This window comes from Pollicipes pollicipes, unplaced genomic scaffold (genome assembly GCF_011947565.3).
Source record: "Pollicipes pollicipes isolate AB1234 unplaced genomic scaffold, Ppol_2.1 Scaffold_1600;HRSCAF=1878_pilon_pilon_pilon, whole genome shotgun sequence".
Taxonomy (NCBI): Eukaryota; Metazoa; Arthropoda; class Thecostraca; order Pollicipedomorpha; family Pollicipedidae; genus Pollicipes; species Pollicipes pollicipes.
This window is the reverse complement of record NW_023595962.1, coordinates 9,002,258-9,017,980: the sequence shown is the minus strand read 5'-3', so window position 1 is coordinate 9,017,980 and position 15,723 is coordinate 9,002,258. Positions and strand designations below refer to the sequence as shown.

General features: G+C 62.4%; 1 protein-coding gene and 1 long non-coding RNA gene across 2 annotated transcripts; both read left to right on the top strand.

The window, feature by feature from the left end:
- The first annotated feature begins 79 nt into the window (after positions 1 to 79).
- LOC119101038 (uncharacterized) lies at positions 80 to 2,039 on the top strand. The gene is made up of 3 exons (XR_005094501.1): positions 80 to 751; positions 1,264 to 1,370; positions 2,029 to 2,039. It is a non-coding gene; the product is annotated as an uncharacterized LOC119101038 (long non-coding RNA).
- A 1,128-nt stretch (positions 2,040 to 3,167) lies between these two features.
- Positions 3,168 to 15,387, top strand: LOC119100876 (COPII coat complex component secretory 24CD). The gene is made up of 15 exons (XM_037224095.1): positions 3,168 to 3,285; positions 3,638 to 3,817; positions 4,412 to 4,607; positions 5,200 to 5,315; positions 6,116 to 6,220; positions 6,833 to 6,931; positions 7,294 to 7,500; positions 8,737 to 8,863; positions 9,114 to 9,274; positions 10,008 to 10,187; positions 10,845 to 11,046; positions 11,463 to 11,657; positions 12,476 to 12,756; positions 13,820 to 13,924; positions 14,512 to 15,387. The coding sequence occupies exons 1-15, from the start codon at positions 3,208 to 3,210 to the stop codon at positions 14,650 to 14,652; spliced, it is 2,373 nt and encodes a 790-aa protein (XP_037079990.1). The 5' UTR covers positions 3,168 to 3,207; the 3' UTR covers positions 14,653 to 15,387.
- The last annotated feature ends 336 nt before the right edge of the window (positions 15,388 to 15,723 follow it).

Sequence of the window (15,723 nt, the reverse complement as noted above, 5' to 3'; positions counted from 1 at the left end):
TTGCTGGTGGAAAGGATTTTGAATTTGATTATGCATTCTTGTCATGCTTCATCTTACTATTAAAAGTCATTCAGTTAATAGTTCAGATTATTGGAAGTGGGTTTACCATGGCACCCATTCCTTTCCTCTGTCCACAGGCATAGGCCTATGGTCCACACTACATCACTCTTCAATGTCTACTTCAGTAATGCTGACACAAAGAAAGGGTGGCTTGTAGTGTGCAAATCTAGCATGTGTGTCAGGTATTAATCTGGCATAGGTAACCATTTAGTTGAGTATGTTCAAGCAAGCTTTGCCAGCATTTGACAGGATGAACTCTGATTAATGAATTATGATAAATAAAAGGTGCTGATTCCAAATGGGAATCATGCTTGCAGCTTGATTGCAAGGTAATATGGAATGTGGTGATGATAAATATTCAAGCCACAAAGTGGTAGATGCCACAGAGTGTGTTGCTGCCCTTCATCTCAGTGCAGAAAAAGACATTTAATATACCCTTGTGACATGACCTTTGTGCCAGTGCCTATGTGCCCATGCTGTGTCCTTTATCACTTATGCAAGACAACTATATGTGTTATGTTAGCAGTACTCTGCTACTATCCATGTTATCCCATTTCTGCTGTATGTATTACTGACTGGGCCACACCTGGGTGCTGCATCAGGATGCAACCACAACCTCAGCGGTACATGCCGCCGCAGCCGGGGTACGGCCAGATGCCAGGCCCGGCACCCAACTTCCAGCAGCCACCTGGTGAGTCTTTGGCAGGAGCAGGTCATGCCATGTTGTGGTGAGACTCCAGGTAGCATCAGTGCCTTAGGTGTCAGTCGTATAGCGGGTGCATTCTCCTGTGACAAACTCGCCATATCAGACTAATTTTTATAGCTCTTGCCTTTCTCTCGTGATGAACTCACCACATCAGGCTAAGTTTTACAGCTGCTGTGCTTCTCTCGTGACGAACTTGGTACACCACACTCATTTTTATAGCTGTTGCCTTTCTTTCGTGACGAACTCGCCGCTCCAGGCTATCGCCGTCTCAGGTGTCGCAGTTGTCGGAAGTAATTTAAGAGCTTCCGTGGCATGAAGAAGCCTACAGCGTAGCTGCGGTAGTTGCGTGAGACAAGTGTACGCACGCAGCGTCAGGTGTGTGGCGTGCGGCCGGCCCGGCCCGGCCCGACCCGGCCACCCCGGTCCGGGCCGGCCCCGCTCGGCAGGAGCGCCGCTCGCTCGGCCGCCGCTAACGCCCCGTCGGCGGCCTGTTGCAGGCGGCGTGCGGCCGCCCGGTCCGCCCGGCGCCTTCCCGCCGCGCACGCCGAGCACGCCGGCCGGCCTGACCGGCGGCATGGCCCACATGAACATGGGTCCGCCCGTGGTGAGTGCGTCCGGCCGGCGCCGACCGCGCTCTCCTCGGCACCGGCCGCGCCCGCTCGGATTGTCTCGAGACGCGTCGGTAGCCGTGTTTCGCCGGCCCCCGTGCCGCAGTCACGGACATGGATTGCGGCGCTGGTGGTTAAAATGTGTGCGGCTTGAAGCAATGAGACATGACAAGACAAGACATGGGCGGTGGAGATCGCGTTGCGTGTGGGGATGACGCCGCGGTGCGCTGGCCTTAAGGAAAATTTGACAGGCTGGGTATTGGAAATGAAGCGTTGACAATGGGTATGGAGGCTTACTATGTATGTCGCTGTGATCGTGATCGTGTCGTTTGAATGCCTCCTCGCTGTGGATGCAATACGTGCGTTTGGATTAGGGCCGGCACTGACGTGAGCACGATGAGCAGAAGCTTTCAGTGGGATGAGCTCCACTTGGCATTGAGGTTTCAGAATTATTCAACATTTGCAATTGGTGCATAAGAAAACACTTGGCGCCATTGTAGAGCCACGGCCTGACGCCGCCCATGCTGTAGTGCAGTGGACCCATGCCTTGACGCCGCCCATGCTGTAGTGCAGTGGACCCATGCCTTGACGCCGCCCATGCAATGAGCTCCCGTGTCGAGCACCGGTGGCTGAGCTTCCATCCACTGCCGCCAGATGTCACCAGCGGTGGGCGGCGCGCTGGGCGCCAAGCCGCGGACGCCGCTGGCGGGCCCCCCGCGGCCGCCCGGCCCGCCCGGCCCGCCCGGCCCCGCCCACAACGGTCTGCACGGCTCGTCGCCGGCGCCGCTCGGCCCGCCGCAGCCGCCGCACGCCGCCGGGTACGGATCGCTCCGCGCCGGCGCGGCAGCGTTCGGCCGAGCTGGACGCGCGGGTTGTTGGGGTGTACGCAAGACTGGGCCGGCGAGAGTTTGTGCCGTCGAGGTCTGGCTAGGCTTGTGCGGAGTGTTCTCCGGCCATTGTATCGTGTAACACGCAGCCAGCAGCATTTTGAATCTCCGAAGGGCCGCGATAGCGCAGCGAGTAAGCGGCGCGTGTGGGAAACTGGAGGGAGGGGTTCGATTCCCCGTGCTGCTTGCCCTTGCTGTTAAATGTAGAGCCCCAGCGACTGTACTGCGCCTCTGGTGTCGGCTCCTGCGTCACGCGGCGGCGCCATGTCGTGTCCGTCTGACCATGTCGCCCCGCTGCCGGCGCAGGCTCAGTCCGCACACCAACGGCGGCCCGTCGGCGGCGCCTGGCGGCGGCCTCCAGCAGCGCTACCCGACAGCCTCGCTGCCGGGGCCGGCTCCGGGGGCCAGCCCGGCCGGGGCGGCGCCGCCCCACCCGATGGCTGCGGGGCTGCCGGGCGCGCCGCCGCCGCCTCCGCACCTGCAGGCGGCGGGCTCGCCACGCATGCCGCCCCACATGCCCGGCGCCAGTCCGCAGATGCGCGGCGCGCACCCGCCGCCCATGCCCGGCATGCATCCGGCCATGCCCGGCATGCAGCCACCGCCGGGGCCCGGCATGCCGCCCTCCACCATGCCTGGCATGCCTCCGTCATCTATGCACGGGATGCCACCGTCTCCCATGCCGGGCATGCCGCCCTCGTCCATGCCGGGCATGCCACCGTCTCCCATGCCGGGCATGCCGCCCTCGTCCATGTCAGGCATGCCGCCATCTCCCATGCCAGGCATGCCGGGCATGCCGCCCTCGTCCATGCCGGGCATGCCACCGTCTCCCATGCCGGGCATGCCGCCCTCGGGGCCGGGTGCGGCCTACCCGCCCGGTCCGCCGCCGCCCATGCCGGGCGGCCCACCGCCGCCGGGCGGCTACGGCCAGGTGTCTGCCGGGCCGGGCATGGCGCGCCCCGGCATGGCGCCCGGCGGCCAGCTGGCCGGCCCCAGGAAGCTCGACCCGGACCAGATGCCGTCGCCGGTGAGTGAGACGCCGCCACTTGACGGGGCGGACGCGGCTGAAGGGGTCGGCTGTGTTATGTTGGAGTGCGTCAGGGGCGGGAATGTCAGCGCCCGCGTGGCGTGCCTCTTTGGAATGCTGTGTTTGTCTCTGCGTAGGTGATGTTGACCACTTGCATAACGTACTCGTATGCCGTCGGTCGCCGTCTGTCAAGCGAGGGTGCCCAGGTGTGGTGCGCCGTTTACCACACGTCACACCCTGTCCCATGCCATGTCCCGTCGCGTGAGGCGGGTGCCCCGGCGCCGCGCTGGCCCAGCGGCCCGACGGTGGATGGCGGCGCCCCTGACACCGCCCGCCGGCCCGCCGCCCCCAGATCCAGGTGATGTCGGACGACCAGGCGAACCGGGCGGGCCAGTTCGTGACGAACTTGAAGGGCCAGGTGCCGCCGCTCACCACCACCCGCTTCACGGTGGTGGACCAGGGCAACGCCTCGCCACGCATGCTGCGCAGCTCCATCTACAACGTGCCCATCAGCCCGGACATGCTCAAACAGGTGGGTGGCGGCGCCGCGCGCTCCGACGGACGGTCGTGTTCGGACCAGTCCGGCGGGCGGGGACCGCGAGGTCGTGTGCACGCACCTTGCGCAGGGGCGGACCAGTCGCTGGCCAGTGGCTGGGATGGTGTGCACTGTGCGGTGGACGTGGCCGTGCTGGTGCGGGGAGCAGGCTGGTGAGCTGGCGGCCGAGATGGCCGTCGCCACTCTGTGTCGTGTCGCTCGTCCGCTGCCGTCGGTGCGAGTGCCTGACCAGGGTGCCGCTGGTGCGGCCGGCCTTGGTCATGGGTCTGTTTGGCCGGTGGACGTGTCCGGCACACGGTCTGCGCACCCCGCCACGGTCCACTGCCTGCCACTCCACCTCTGTGCGCGGCCTGTGCGTGGTCTGACCTCTGACCTGCGTGACCTGACCTGCGACGTGACCTCTACTCTGTGCGTGATTTGGCGTATGCGTGATCTGACCTCTGACCTCTGTGTGACGTAACCTCCGACCTCTGCATGGCCTGACCTGATCCCGGCCCGACCTCTGTGTCAGTGACCTGACCTCTGACCTCTGCGTGGCCTGGCCTCTGACCTGACCTCTGTGCCTGTCAGACGGGCATCCCTCTGGCCTTGAGCATCGCGCCGCTGGCCGAGCTGCCCGAGGGTGAGCTGCCGCCGCCGGTGGTCGACCTGGGCGAGCTGGGGCCGGTGCGCTGTATCCGCTGCAAGGCCTACATGTGCCCCTTCATGACCTTCATCGACGGCGGCCGCCGCTTCAGCTGTCCCTTCTGCAAGGCCAACACCGACGGTGGGTGGTGCCGGCTGGAGGACGGACGTGCCGACGGGCGACGCTGCTCGGCGTTGGTGGCTACAGTTCGGGGGGTCGCGGACACATTGGGCGTCGAGGTCATTTGGCGGCAATGGAACTCTAACTGCGGGGACGACAGAACTGTTGTCGGAAGCCAGGCGCCAAGCCCACGGTCTTTCACGCACGGCACTGAACTACTCTCCCTTCTCTGCTGCTGGTTGGCCTCGGGGTTTTGCCTCATGTTTTATGGTAAATTAGGGTAGGTTGTGGTGCATTCGGTTTGGCATGGGTGCATCTCATGCGCATTACATTTTTCCGTTTTGTACCTCAACACCAAGTCGTCAACCACGGCCTCTGTGCCTGTATGAATGGACGCAATCCCCTGATCTGTTTGCCTATATGCCTGACTGGCACCATGACGTCACCGCTATGCTGTCTGCGTGGCCACGTGTCTGCGTGCGCCACATGCTCTGGCTGTGCTGTCCGTGGTGGGGGGCCCAGCCTCCCCGTCACCGGGGAGCCGGCCCGCGTGCGCCGCCGCCGTCCCGTCGCCGCCGCTGCCGCCCGTCTGAGGCCGTGCCTGCCCCGACAGTGCCCCAGGAGTACTTCCAGCACTTGGACCACACGGGCCAGCGGCTCGACAAGTACGACCGGCCCGAACTGTGCATGGGCGCCTACGAGTTCGTCTGCACCAAGGAGTACTGCCGGGTGAGCGGCATGGGCACGGAAACGGGAACAGGAAGGGGAACGGGATCAGGAACGGGAACGGAAACGGGAGCGGGAACGGGAACGGGAACGGGATCAGGGTGGGCCGTAGATCAGACGCGTGTGGCGCGGTAGAGCGTCTGATCGGGTTAACGGAGCATGTCAGTTTTCATTTGTGAGCTCGGACAAGTCTGGCCGGGCTGCGGACCGCAAAACTGTGTCGTGCCGCGGGCGGGTACGACCCTCTGGCCAGCGTGAAATCCCTCCCTTCACAGAGGACTTGATTGCTAGTCGGCTACGAGATTGCCGGCCTTCACGCGCTTGCCGCTCGCTGCCAGCCAATCACCCTTCAGCTAGCACGAACAGGCTTGACCGTGCAGATGGTGTCCCCCCCCCTCCCCCAACCGTCACTCAGCGTCTGTACTGGCGGTGTACTGACCCGGCGTGCGCCTGTGCGTCCTCGGACGTCCTCAGTGTGTGCGTGTGTGCCAGTCCCCCCCCCCCCCCCCCTGTAACGAGTGTAACGAGTGTCCGCTGTGCCCGCCGTGTGGTGGTGTCGGAAGCCCGCCTTCAGCGGCGAGTGTCCGCTGTGCCCGCCGTGTGGCCGTATTTAGTGCCCGCCTCTAGTGGTGAGTGTCCGCTGTGCCCGCCATGTGGTGGTGTCTGGTGCCCGCCCGCAGTGGCGCGTGTCCGCTGTGCCCGCCGTGTGGTGGTGTTGGATGCCCGCCCGCAGTGGCGCATGTCCGCGTTTCCCTCCACGTGGTGGCTCCTCCCGTCTCACGGCCAGCACTGTGTCACCGCAGAACAACGAGATCCCGAAGCCGCCGGCCTACATCTTCATCATCGACGTGTCCTACAACAACGTCAAGTCGGGCCTCGTGCATCTGCTCTGCAACAACATGAAGGAGGTAAGGCCGCCGAAAGCGCGGCTCGCCGGGCCGCGGCGACGACGGCGCAGATGTCGGAAGAGCGGCGACTGCATACGCCGACTGGGCGCGTCTGAGCGTCAGGGGAACACTGAACACCGCTGCACCGCTGAACGTCGGGGGGAACGTCGTGCCGTACACGCAGCGTGCGCGGCAGTCGTCACTGCGGCAGATGAAATGGCTGTAGAAGGGAAGTGATGCTACCATCTTTGGGTGGGGGGGGGGGGGGGAGGGGGATTGTTTGGTGACTGAGAGCAAGCGTCCATGTGTGCTATGCGCGACGCCTCACTTCACACAGTAGTTGTTTGTTTGGACGTACAGTATTGCCAGTCGCTCACCGTCACGCCCGGTCGTCCTCTCCACGGTTAGACCAGGTCCCTGCCCCTCCCTCCCCCGCCATGGGCGCGCGCGCTGCTGCCGGCGGCCGGCGATCGCCCGGCTCCGGTCGTCCTCTCCACAGTTAGACCAGGTCCCTGCCCCTCCCTCCCCCGCCATGGGCGCGCGCGCCGCCGCCGGCGGCCGGCCATCGCCCGGCTCCGGTCGGTCGGTCGGTCCGGTCAGCTGACTGCGCGCCGGCGCCGGCCCGTGCCACAGGTGCTGCGCCAGCTGCCGGTGGACGTGGGCCAGGCGGCCACCGCCATGAAGGTCGGCTTCATCACCTACAGCAACGTGGTGCACTTCTTTAACGTCAAGGTGAGTGGCCGGGGGAGCTGGCTGACTGTGAGGTGGCCGGCTGTCGCCCGGCATCGCCGGAGGGTGGCGCTCAGGAGGCACTGGGGGCTGCGGCAGGCTCCGACTCACCAGACTGTTAATGTGCACTTTTCGCTGGATCAAAATGTGCGGCTCGTCGAGACGATTAGAACGACGCCGTTAACTCTATTTCGGGAAGACTGGTAGTTACGCGTGTGTTTGTCGTTACTTTGGACGGCAGCGCTGGACGTCCGCCGGCTGGCGACGGCGCCGGTGGCGCGGTGGCCTCGCTGCTGCCGCTGCTGCTGCCTGTGGCGGTGCTGCAGCAGCCTCCGGGTGTGTGCCACGTATGCGCTGTGCCGCAGGCGTGCCTGGCCCAGCCCCAGATGCTGGTGGTGGGCGACGTGCAGGACATGTTCGTGCCGCTGGTGGACGGCCTGCTGGTGGACGCCTCCGAGGCCGAGGCCGTCATCGACAGCCTGATGGAGCAGCTGCCGGCCATGTTCGCCCAGACGCGCGAGACGGAGGTGGTGCTGGGACCGGCGGTCCAGGCCGGCATGGAGGCGCTTAAGGTGCGTCTCACGCGCCGGCCCGCCCCGGTGCCGCCGCTGGCTGCTGTGTGCAGTGTTGGCGGGGCGCGAGGGCCGCCCAGACGTGCGCGGCGTGTGGTGGCTGCAGATTCTGACTCGGAGAAGTGGCGAGGGCATCTTTTTTTGTGTGGAAGGTGGCACTTAATTCTGAGTCGTTTATGTTGAAGAGTGTGAGATTGTCGCCGTGCTGGGGACAACAGTGACTTAACAGGGCCTGTTAGTCGTAGTTTGCCACCCGGCTGGGCTGTTCTGAGCTGACGTGCTTGTGCGGCAGGTGGTGAACCGGGGAATACTGTGTGTCGAAATGAAGGCTGAAATTTGGCTGAGGGGTGGAGCTCTCCCGTCCTTATTATCACACGAACGAATTAGCTAGTAGTCTGTCAACGCATTGTTTGGAACCAACACCGGGAGCGTTTGTACGGGAATGGTACTAAGCGCCGGACCACAGCACACTGGGCCTGTCACTGGGGACGATACCGGACTGGGCTCGTTAGCCGTAGGCTGCCAGCCGGCCTGGATCTTCTGAACTGATCAGTGGCGGGCGCTGTTTTCTGCATGTGCAGCGAGCGCTGGGCTGGGGAAGTGTCGGGACGATGTGTGGTGAGGAGAGGGCGGGAAGTTGATAAACTTTACTTCTTTGTTGTCATTCGAATTAATTTAGTGTAAGTGACAAAAAAAAAATCGTGTCGAACCATCGCCTTAGTTGTTTTTGCGGGACTGGCACCATACAAGTGACTATATCACTGCGGGCTTGTCCGCAGCCCGAACAATATCAGACAGTCGGTGTACGCCAGACATTGTAGCGCACCACGCCAACAGTCCGTGTCTGACGGACAGTGTGACTTTGTCAGGGAGGACTCCGTCTGGTACTGCCAGATTGTGTCTGTGGCAACAGCGGACGACTGTCATCTGTCTGATCTGACGTCTGTTGTCTGTCGGTAATATCTGACGTCCGTTATCTGTCGGTGATATCTGACGTCTGATATCTGTCGGTGATGTCCAACGGCCGCTGTTTGTCGGTGATATCTGACGTCTGTTGTCCGTCGGCGATATCTGACGTCCGTTATCTGTCAGTGATGTCTGACGTCCGTTATCTGTCAGTGATATCTGACGTCCGTTATCTGCCAGTGATACCTGACGTCTGTTATCCGTCGGCGATGTCTGACGTCCGCTGTCCGGCGGCGATGCGTGACGGCGGTGCCCGTGCCCTGCCACCAGGCGGCCAACTGCTCGGGCCGTCTGTTTGTCTTCCACTCGTCGTTGCCCACCGGCCAGGCGCCGGGCCAGCTGAAGAACAGGGACGACCGCAAGGTGCTCGGCTCCGACAAGGAGAAACACGTGCTCAGTGAGTGATGCCGCGGCGCGCCGACGCCGAGCGACGCGCCCTCCCGCGGGCTCCCCGCCTGACACGGCCACGTGTGCGATGACGTGTTGTAGTTGGTGACCTTGCCGCGCCTGTAGCACGCTTGAGATCATTTCACGGCGCGCGTAGCGGCTGCGCCCTTGAAAGCGTACCGGCCGTGAGCCTCCGTCATGGCCGTGGCCGGGCCTGGCTCGGACGGCTGCCGACTGACGGCCATCGGGCGTGCCCACAGCGCCGCAGACGCAGTTCTACAACAACCTGGGCCAGGAGTGCGTGCAGGTGGGCTGCTCGGTGCACCTGTTCCTGCTGAACAACGCGTACGTCGACCTGCCCACGCTGGGCCAGGTGGTGCGCCTCACTGGCGGCGAGGTCTTCAAGTACACCTACTTCCAGGTGAGCGGCGCAGGGCGGTGGTCGTGGGACGCGCGGCGCTGTGTCGGTGCTGGTGTTCAGTGTTGCGAAGCCCGGCACGACCGCGACGGGCTGTTGTGAGCCGGTGTCTGTAGCCGTGCCGCGGCGTTGTTGAGGCGCCGGGCCAGGTGGGGCGGGCAGGTGGTGGGTGCAGTGGTCGCTCCAGGCCCGGTGGGGTGGGGCGGGGCCCTGGCAGCATTGGCGCGGGGCAGGTGTGGTGGTGGGGTCGGCACTTCGGGGGACGGGCCCAAGCTGCGCCGGCGTCAGTGGCGGGGGAGGGGAATTGGTGCTCGTCGGTAGGCGTCGCCGCTGGTAGGACACAAGAAGCCTCACCCCATCGACCATATAGCACCGACGCGGATCGTTGCAGCCGTGATTTGCCGATGTGTGCAGGCCTACGTGCATTTTGTGCATTTGCCTACGGTGCTATTTTGCCCGTAAGCACCAAATACTTGAGTTTCACGCTATTTGTGTTACAACTTGCTATCGGTAGTGTTGTGTAAAGGTTAAGCATCGAAATGATGAAACAACAAAAATGAATTGAACTTTCGACTTCTTCCGATTCATTCGGGCTGCGGTGGGACGGTTGGCATATTGCTCCCACTCGCGCCACTCCCCCAGCAGTCGACCGTTGGATGCGGTCCACGCACAAGGTCGGGGGTTCAATGTCGGTCACGTCCACACCGTTCAACGGCGTGCCGTCTCTGTGGGCCAGGCGGACCTGGACGGCGACCGGCTGCTGCGGGACCTGAGCCGCGCCGTCGGCCAGCCGGCCGGCTTCGACGCCATCATGCGCGTGCGCACGTCCACGGGCGTGCGGCCGGTCGACTTCCACGGCCACTTCTACATGTCCAACACCACCGACATGGAGCTGGCGGCCATCGACAGCAGCCAGGTGGGCGAGCGCCACCTGCCGGCCGGCCGGTCCCGCCGTCTGCCGGGTCCGCCGCGCCGGCGGCTGCGGACCGCGCCCGGCCGGCTCGGCGCGGCGCCGGCCGGCGCGCTGTACCGGGGGCCGCGCTGCCGGCCCGTGCCTGGCTGACGCTAGGCGAGGTGTCCGGCGTCAGCCGTGCACCTGATGCCGGCCACGGTGGACGTGAAGCGGTGGTCTGTTGCCGGCTCCGTAAGGATGGGCGTCTCCCGAGGAGCGTACGGCGCCCAGCCTGTCTTATACGTTGTCCCATGTAACACATTCTGGATCTGTTGTCACCGCCGTGGATCTGTGTTTTGCTCTGCGCCATCTCGGCGCCGCCGCATGCCGCGGTGTACTCTGTATGCCGCTGAGTGTACTGCCGTCCGGGTAGTGGTGGCGGTGTGCTGCGCGGCGCCGTGTGAGCGGGCGCGTGGCCGCTGCCGGCCTCCCACCTCTGACCTCTGACCTCTAATCTCTGATCTCTGACCTCTAATCTCTGACCTCTGACGTCTGACCTCTGACACCTAACCCCTAACCTCTGACATCTGACCTCCGCCCTCTGACCTCTAACCTCTGACTTCTGATCTTCGCCTTCTGACATCTAACCTGACCTCTGACCTCGTGCCGTCCGCCCGTCAGGCGGTGACCGTGGAGCTGAAGCACGACGACAAGCTGACCGAGGAGGACGGCGTGTACATCCAGGCGGCGCTGCTGTACACGGCCAGCAGCGGCCAGCGCCGGCTGCGCGTGCTCAACCTCAGCCTGAACGTGTGCAGCCAGATGGCCGACCTGTACCGTAGCTGCGAGCTCGACACCATCACCAACCTCATGGTCAAGCAGGGTTAGTTTGGGGGCCATGCCAGGGACAGGCCAAGCTGGTCTTAAGGAGGCAGGGTCAGTCTGGGGCCTAAATAAACATCGCCTTCAGCTGTATGCCAAAATAGAAACGATCACTGGTGTAAATACAGTTCCAGCCAGAGCCAGTCAATACGAAAGAACAACAACAAAAAAACAACAAAAAAAACATAGTCCAGCAGGACCAATCAATGATGCAAATATTGTCGCGAACCTCAAAGACAAACCAGATTGCGTACCAGATTCAGTTACGAATTTAATGCTATGCTGGTTGTTTTACCAATGTGCATGCGTTTTGTGGCCGCCTTGTATTTTCTGTCTCCTTGTTGTGTGCTCAACTGCGGCCCCCGCTCCCTCCCCTCTGGGCATCACCTGACGGGGCTGGCCCGCCGTCTCCGGCAGCCGTCTCCAAGGTGCTGGACTCGTCTCCACGCGCCATCCGGGACTCCCTGACGGCGCAGTGCGCCCAGATCCTGGCCAGCTACCGCAAGAACTGCGCCTCGCCCAGCTCGGCCGGCCAGCTGATCCTGCCCGAGTGCATGAAACTGTTGCCGCTCTACGCGAACTGCATCCTACGCAGCGACGCCGTCGGCGGCGGTAAGTTATGGACGGCTGGTGGTGACGTGCGCGAGCTGAGTCTTATGGGCAGCTAGTGGCAACCCAGGTGAAAGGGGGTGTGGTGGAGCGGGTACGGCCGCGACTGGCCGGCACAGATGTCATGTGAAGGTGTCATGTCGATGGAGGGTCGCTAGCCTGCTTGACCGTTTGTTTCTAGGTAAATTTGGCCAGAGCTCTGGTCGCGGCGACGTTATCAGTCAGGCAATAACTTCGCTGGGTGATTAATGGGGAGTTCGGGGTTGTGGGCTGTCGTTGCCACAACGTCTATCGGACCGATGACGTTACCAGGGCTATGGAAACCACAGGGCGAAATAATCCATGTTGCCTAGTTCGTTAAAAGTATGAAAGGTCGCGACAACGCCCCATACGTCAGACACCACCGCCCTTTCGTGTCCAGCTCACTTGGGGCATTGACCAAGATTCGCCGGCCTTAGTTTAAGCTTCAGCCGCTGTATATCCCCTTGAACTTAGACGACTCCCTGCGGTGGCCTTTATCGGCGATGCCCTGTTGTTTGAGAACCTTTGTGACCTTAGACGACTTGTGGTATCGGTCCCCCGGCCCGGAGCTGACCACCATCGACGAGCGCTCGCGCCACATTTACTGGGTGACAGCTGGTGACCAGTGGTGACCACTGGTGACCCCTGATAACCTCTGGTGACGTCTTGTAACCCCTGGTGACGGCTGGTGGCAGTCTCCAGATCCGGAGCTGACCGTTGACGAGCGCTCACGGCACACGCACCTGTTGACCTCTGATGACGTCTTGTGACCTCTGGTGACGGCTGGTGCCGGTCCCCAGGTCCGGAGCTGACCATCGACGAGCGCTCGAACCACATGTACCTAGTGACGTCGCTGCCGGTGCGCCGGTCGGTGCCGTACCTGTACCCGCGCCTGCTGCCGCTCGACGGGCTGGACCCGGACGCCACGGCCCTGCCGGCGCCCGTGCGGTGCAGCCAGGACAAGCTGCACGACGCCGGCCTCTTCGTGCTGGACAACGGCGTGCACCTGTTCCTGTGGGTGGGCCTGCAGCTGGCGCCGGACGTCGTGCAGGACCTGTTCGCCGTCCAGTCGGTGGCCCAGGTGAGTGGCGTGTCTGTCATGTATCCTGTCGCGTTGTTTCGTGTGGCGTCGCGCCATGTGTGCTCTATCGTGTCCTGTTGTGCCATATCATCTGTGTGTTTTTCGTGTGTTGTGTCGTGTCGTTTGTTTTGCTGTGTCGTTTAGTTTGCAGTGTCCTCGTTTATTGTGACGCGTCGTTTGTTGTGTCGTGCGGTCTGTCATGTATTGTGTTGTGCCGTGCGTTGTGTCGTGTTCATTGTATTGTATCGTTTGTCGTGTCGTGTCGTTTATTGTGACGTGTGGTTTTTTGTCGTATCATGTGTTGTGTCTTGTGTTGTGTTGTGCCCTTCACTATATCATGCTATTTGTTGTGCTGTCTGTTGTGTCGTGTCATATGTTGTGTTGTGTTGTGTCGTGTCGATCAGGCGTGCCGGATGAGCTAGCGTGCTGGGGACGTGGCAGACCAGCTGTCCGCCGGAGCAGGTCGGGAAGACGCCAGCAAACAGCTGTGCACGTGTTGACGCGCTCTGTTCTGCAAGATGGCTTATGAACTTGCTGTGAAGCGTTTAGCACGTTCCATGTTATAACGCTGTGTCAGAAAGCATGTTGCATTTCTGGTGCCAATTTAGCCATTTTGATAGTTGCGTGTGTTGCCGGATATTCCTTGTGGGGTATGCTCGTGACGGGAGTCTGTGCCGTGTGACACGGCTGTGACGGGGGTATGTGCCGTGTGACGGCCCTGACGGGAGTCCGTGCCGTGTGACGGCCCTGACAGGAGTCCGTGCCGTGTGACGGCCCTGACAGGAGTCCGTGCCGTGTGACGGCCCTGACAGGAGTCCGTGCTGCGTGACGGCTGTGACGGAGTCTGTGCCGTGTGACGGCCCTGACGGGAGTCTGTGCCGTGTGACGGCTGTGACGAAGTCTGTGCCGTGTGACGGCCCTGACAGGAGTCCGTGCCGTGTGACGGCTGTGACGGAGTCTGTGCCGTGTGACGGCCCTGATGGGAGTCTGTGCCGTGTGACGGCTGTGACGGAGTCTGTGCCGTGTGACGGCTGTGACGGGGGCTCTGTCACGTGCCGAGCAGATTGACGTGGACCGGCCAAGTCTGCCGGAGCTGGACACGCCGCTCAGTATCCGCGTGCGCGGCATCGTCGAGGAGGTCCGCACGGAGCGCCAGTGCCACATGAAGGTGGGTCTGCCCCCCCCCCCCCCTACCTTTTCCTCCAGCCCCGCCTCTCGCTGGACGTTAGGTCTGTGTCGTTTTGTTGACATACATCCGCCACCTGGCTGTACATGCGTCTTGTTCTTTTCCTTGATATGTTTCCTCGACATTGGCCGCCTGCCGTGGTTCGATAATAGCGGCGCATAGACAGTGGCTGAATAAGTCGCGCCAGCAAAGGAGATGGGGTCAGAGGTGCTCACTTCTCCAGAAATGTCATGGCCGATGGCCTCAACGCCGGCAGCTGTAGCATCATGTAGCAACTGTAGGGGCGTCTTGTTTAGTTGTAGTCCACCTGTACATAGTTTTTTTTTAGGGGGGAGGGTCGTTTACTGCTGAGGTCATGTGGCGTGTGGGTGCAAAATGCAGCTCTTGAAATTTCATGTTTTAAACGGGAATGGGAAACAAAATTTTTACGCTGAATAAGTTGGTCCTGTCCTGGGCGTTTTGGACATGCCGCTTCCCTTGGTTCCCTCCGAGAGGTGCTGATAACGGACGCGTCACGTGATGTGGATTCCGATTGTCTGCGGGCTGACTCGGTCTCTCCGACCGCGCAGTTGACTGTGGTACGGCAGCGAGACAAGCTGGAGATGGTGATGCGCCACTTCCTGGTGGAAGACAAGGGCTCGGACGGCTCCGCCTCGTACGTCGACTACCTGTGCCATCTGCACAAGGAGATCCGCGCCCTGCTGACGTAGGCGGCGTTATGAGCACCTGCTGCCCGGCCGCCAGCCGAGTTATGTGCATCTAATGGACGTCCGTCCGTGGCGGACCGGTGACGGCGGTGAGTTAGACAACACGGCGCGAGAATCAATTGCTGCTGCGCCACGCTCGCGCTCCGGCCGGCTGCGGCGACTGGCAACCGGCCATCACTGGGCGGAGAGTGGGAGTGGGCGCACGACGACGGAGTGCCGGAGTGGGCCGTAACGAGTGACCGGTGCGAGTGGCGGATGGTGTGCGGCGAGACCGCCGGCGGCGCTCGGCGCTGACGAAGCCTGCCTGGGCGTCAGAGTGACTGACTGGTATGCTACACAAATTAGCCGATCGTTGCGTGTCGGGCGACGCTGCTGAGTGGGTAAGGGTAGTGGGGTCATATATTTTACTATGTTAATCGCCTTCGAGTGGCGTGGGCGCGTCGGCGCGGTGCCTGCGCCGCTGCCGGCGCCGAGGGCTCGGTGCGGGCGAGACCGGACTACCACCGCCGCCCGCTGGAGCCGCCTCCAGCCGACAGCAGAGGCCGTCTCCTGGGACCGACCCCCGCCCGCAGCGCCGCGGCCCGCGCCGACCGGCCACCCGCGCCGCTCCTGCCGTGTTACTGGCGCTGTTGCTTGTGTTGGATTTTATTTGGGCCGGTTCGGCGGTGGCTCCGTCGTCGGCGGCCGGCGTCGCGCCGCCAAGGCTGTTTTGTAAATAAAACTTATCCGTCGATTGGTGCTGGTTTTGTTGGTCGCGCTGGTGAGCCGCGGTCGGGGCCGAGCGCAGGAGGCGGGGAAGACTGCTGGCTGTGGATCGCCGTTCGTCGCGGGACACGGATCTTGATGGCAGGGCCGTTTTGAAAGGCCTTGCTATATTGATTTACTTTAGCGTTAGTTTGCTCGGCTTTCGTCGCTAGCAAACCTAGCGTGTAACTACGGCGAGCCGCGGGTCTCACCGGTGGCATATATGCCCACACAATTCATGCCTGCCTGGTCGTCTGGTAACGATTCCCAGCGGCAGTGGGCGAATAATGGTAGGGGTATTCCGGGGGGAGGGGAACCGGAGGGTCTGTG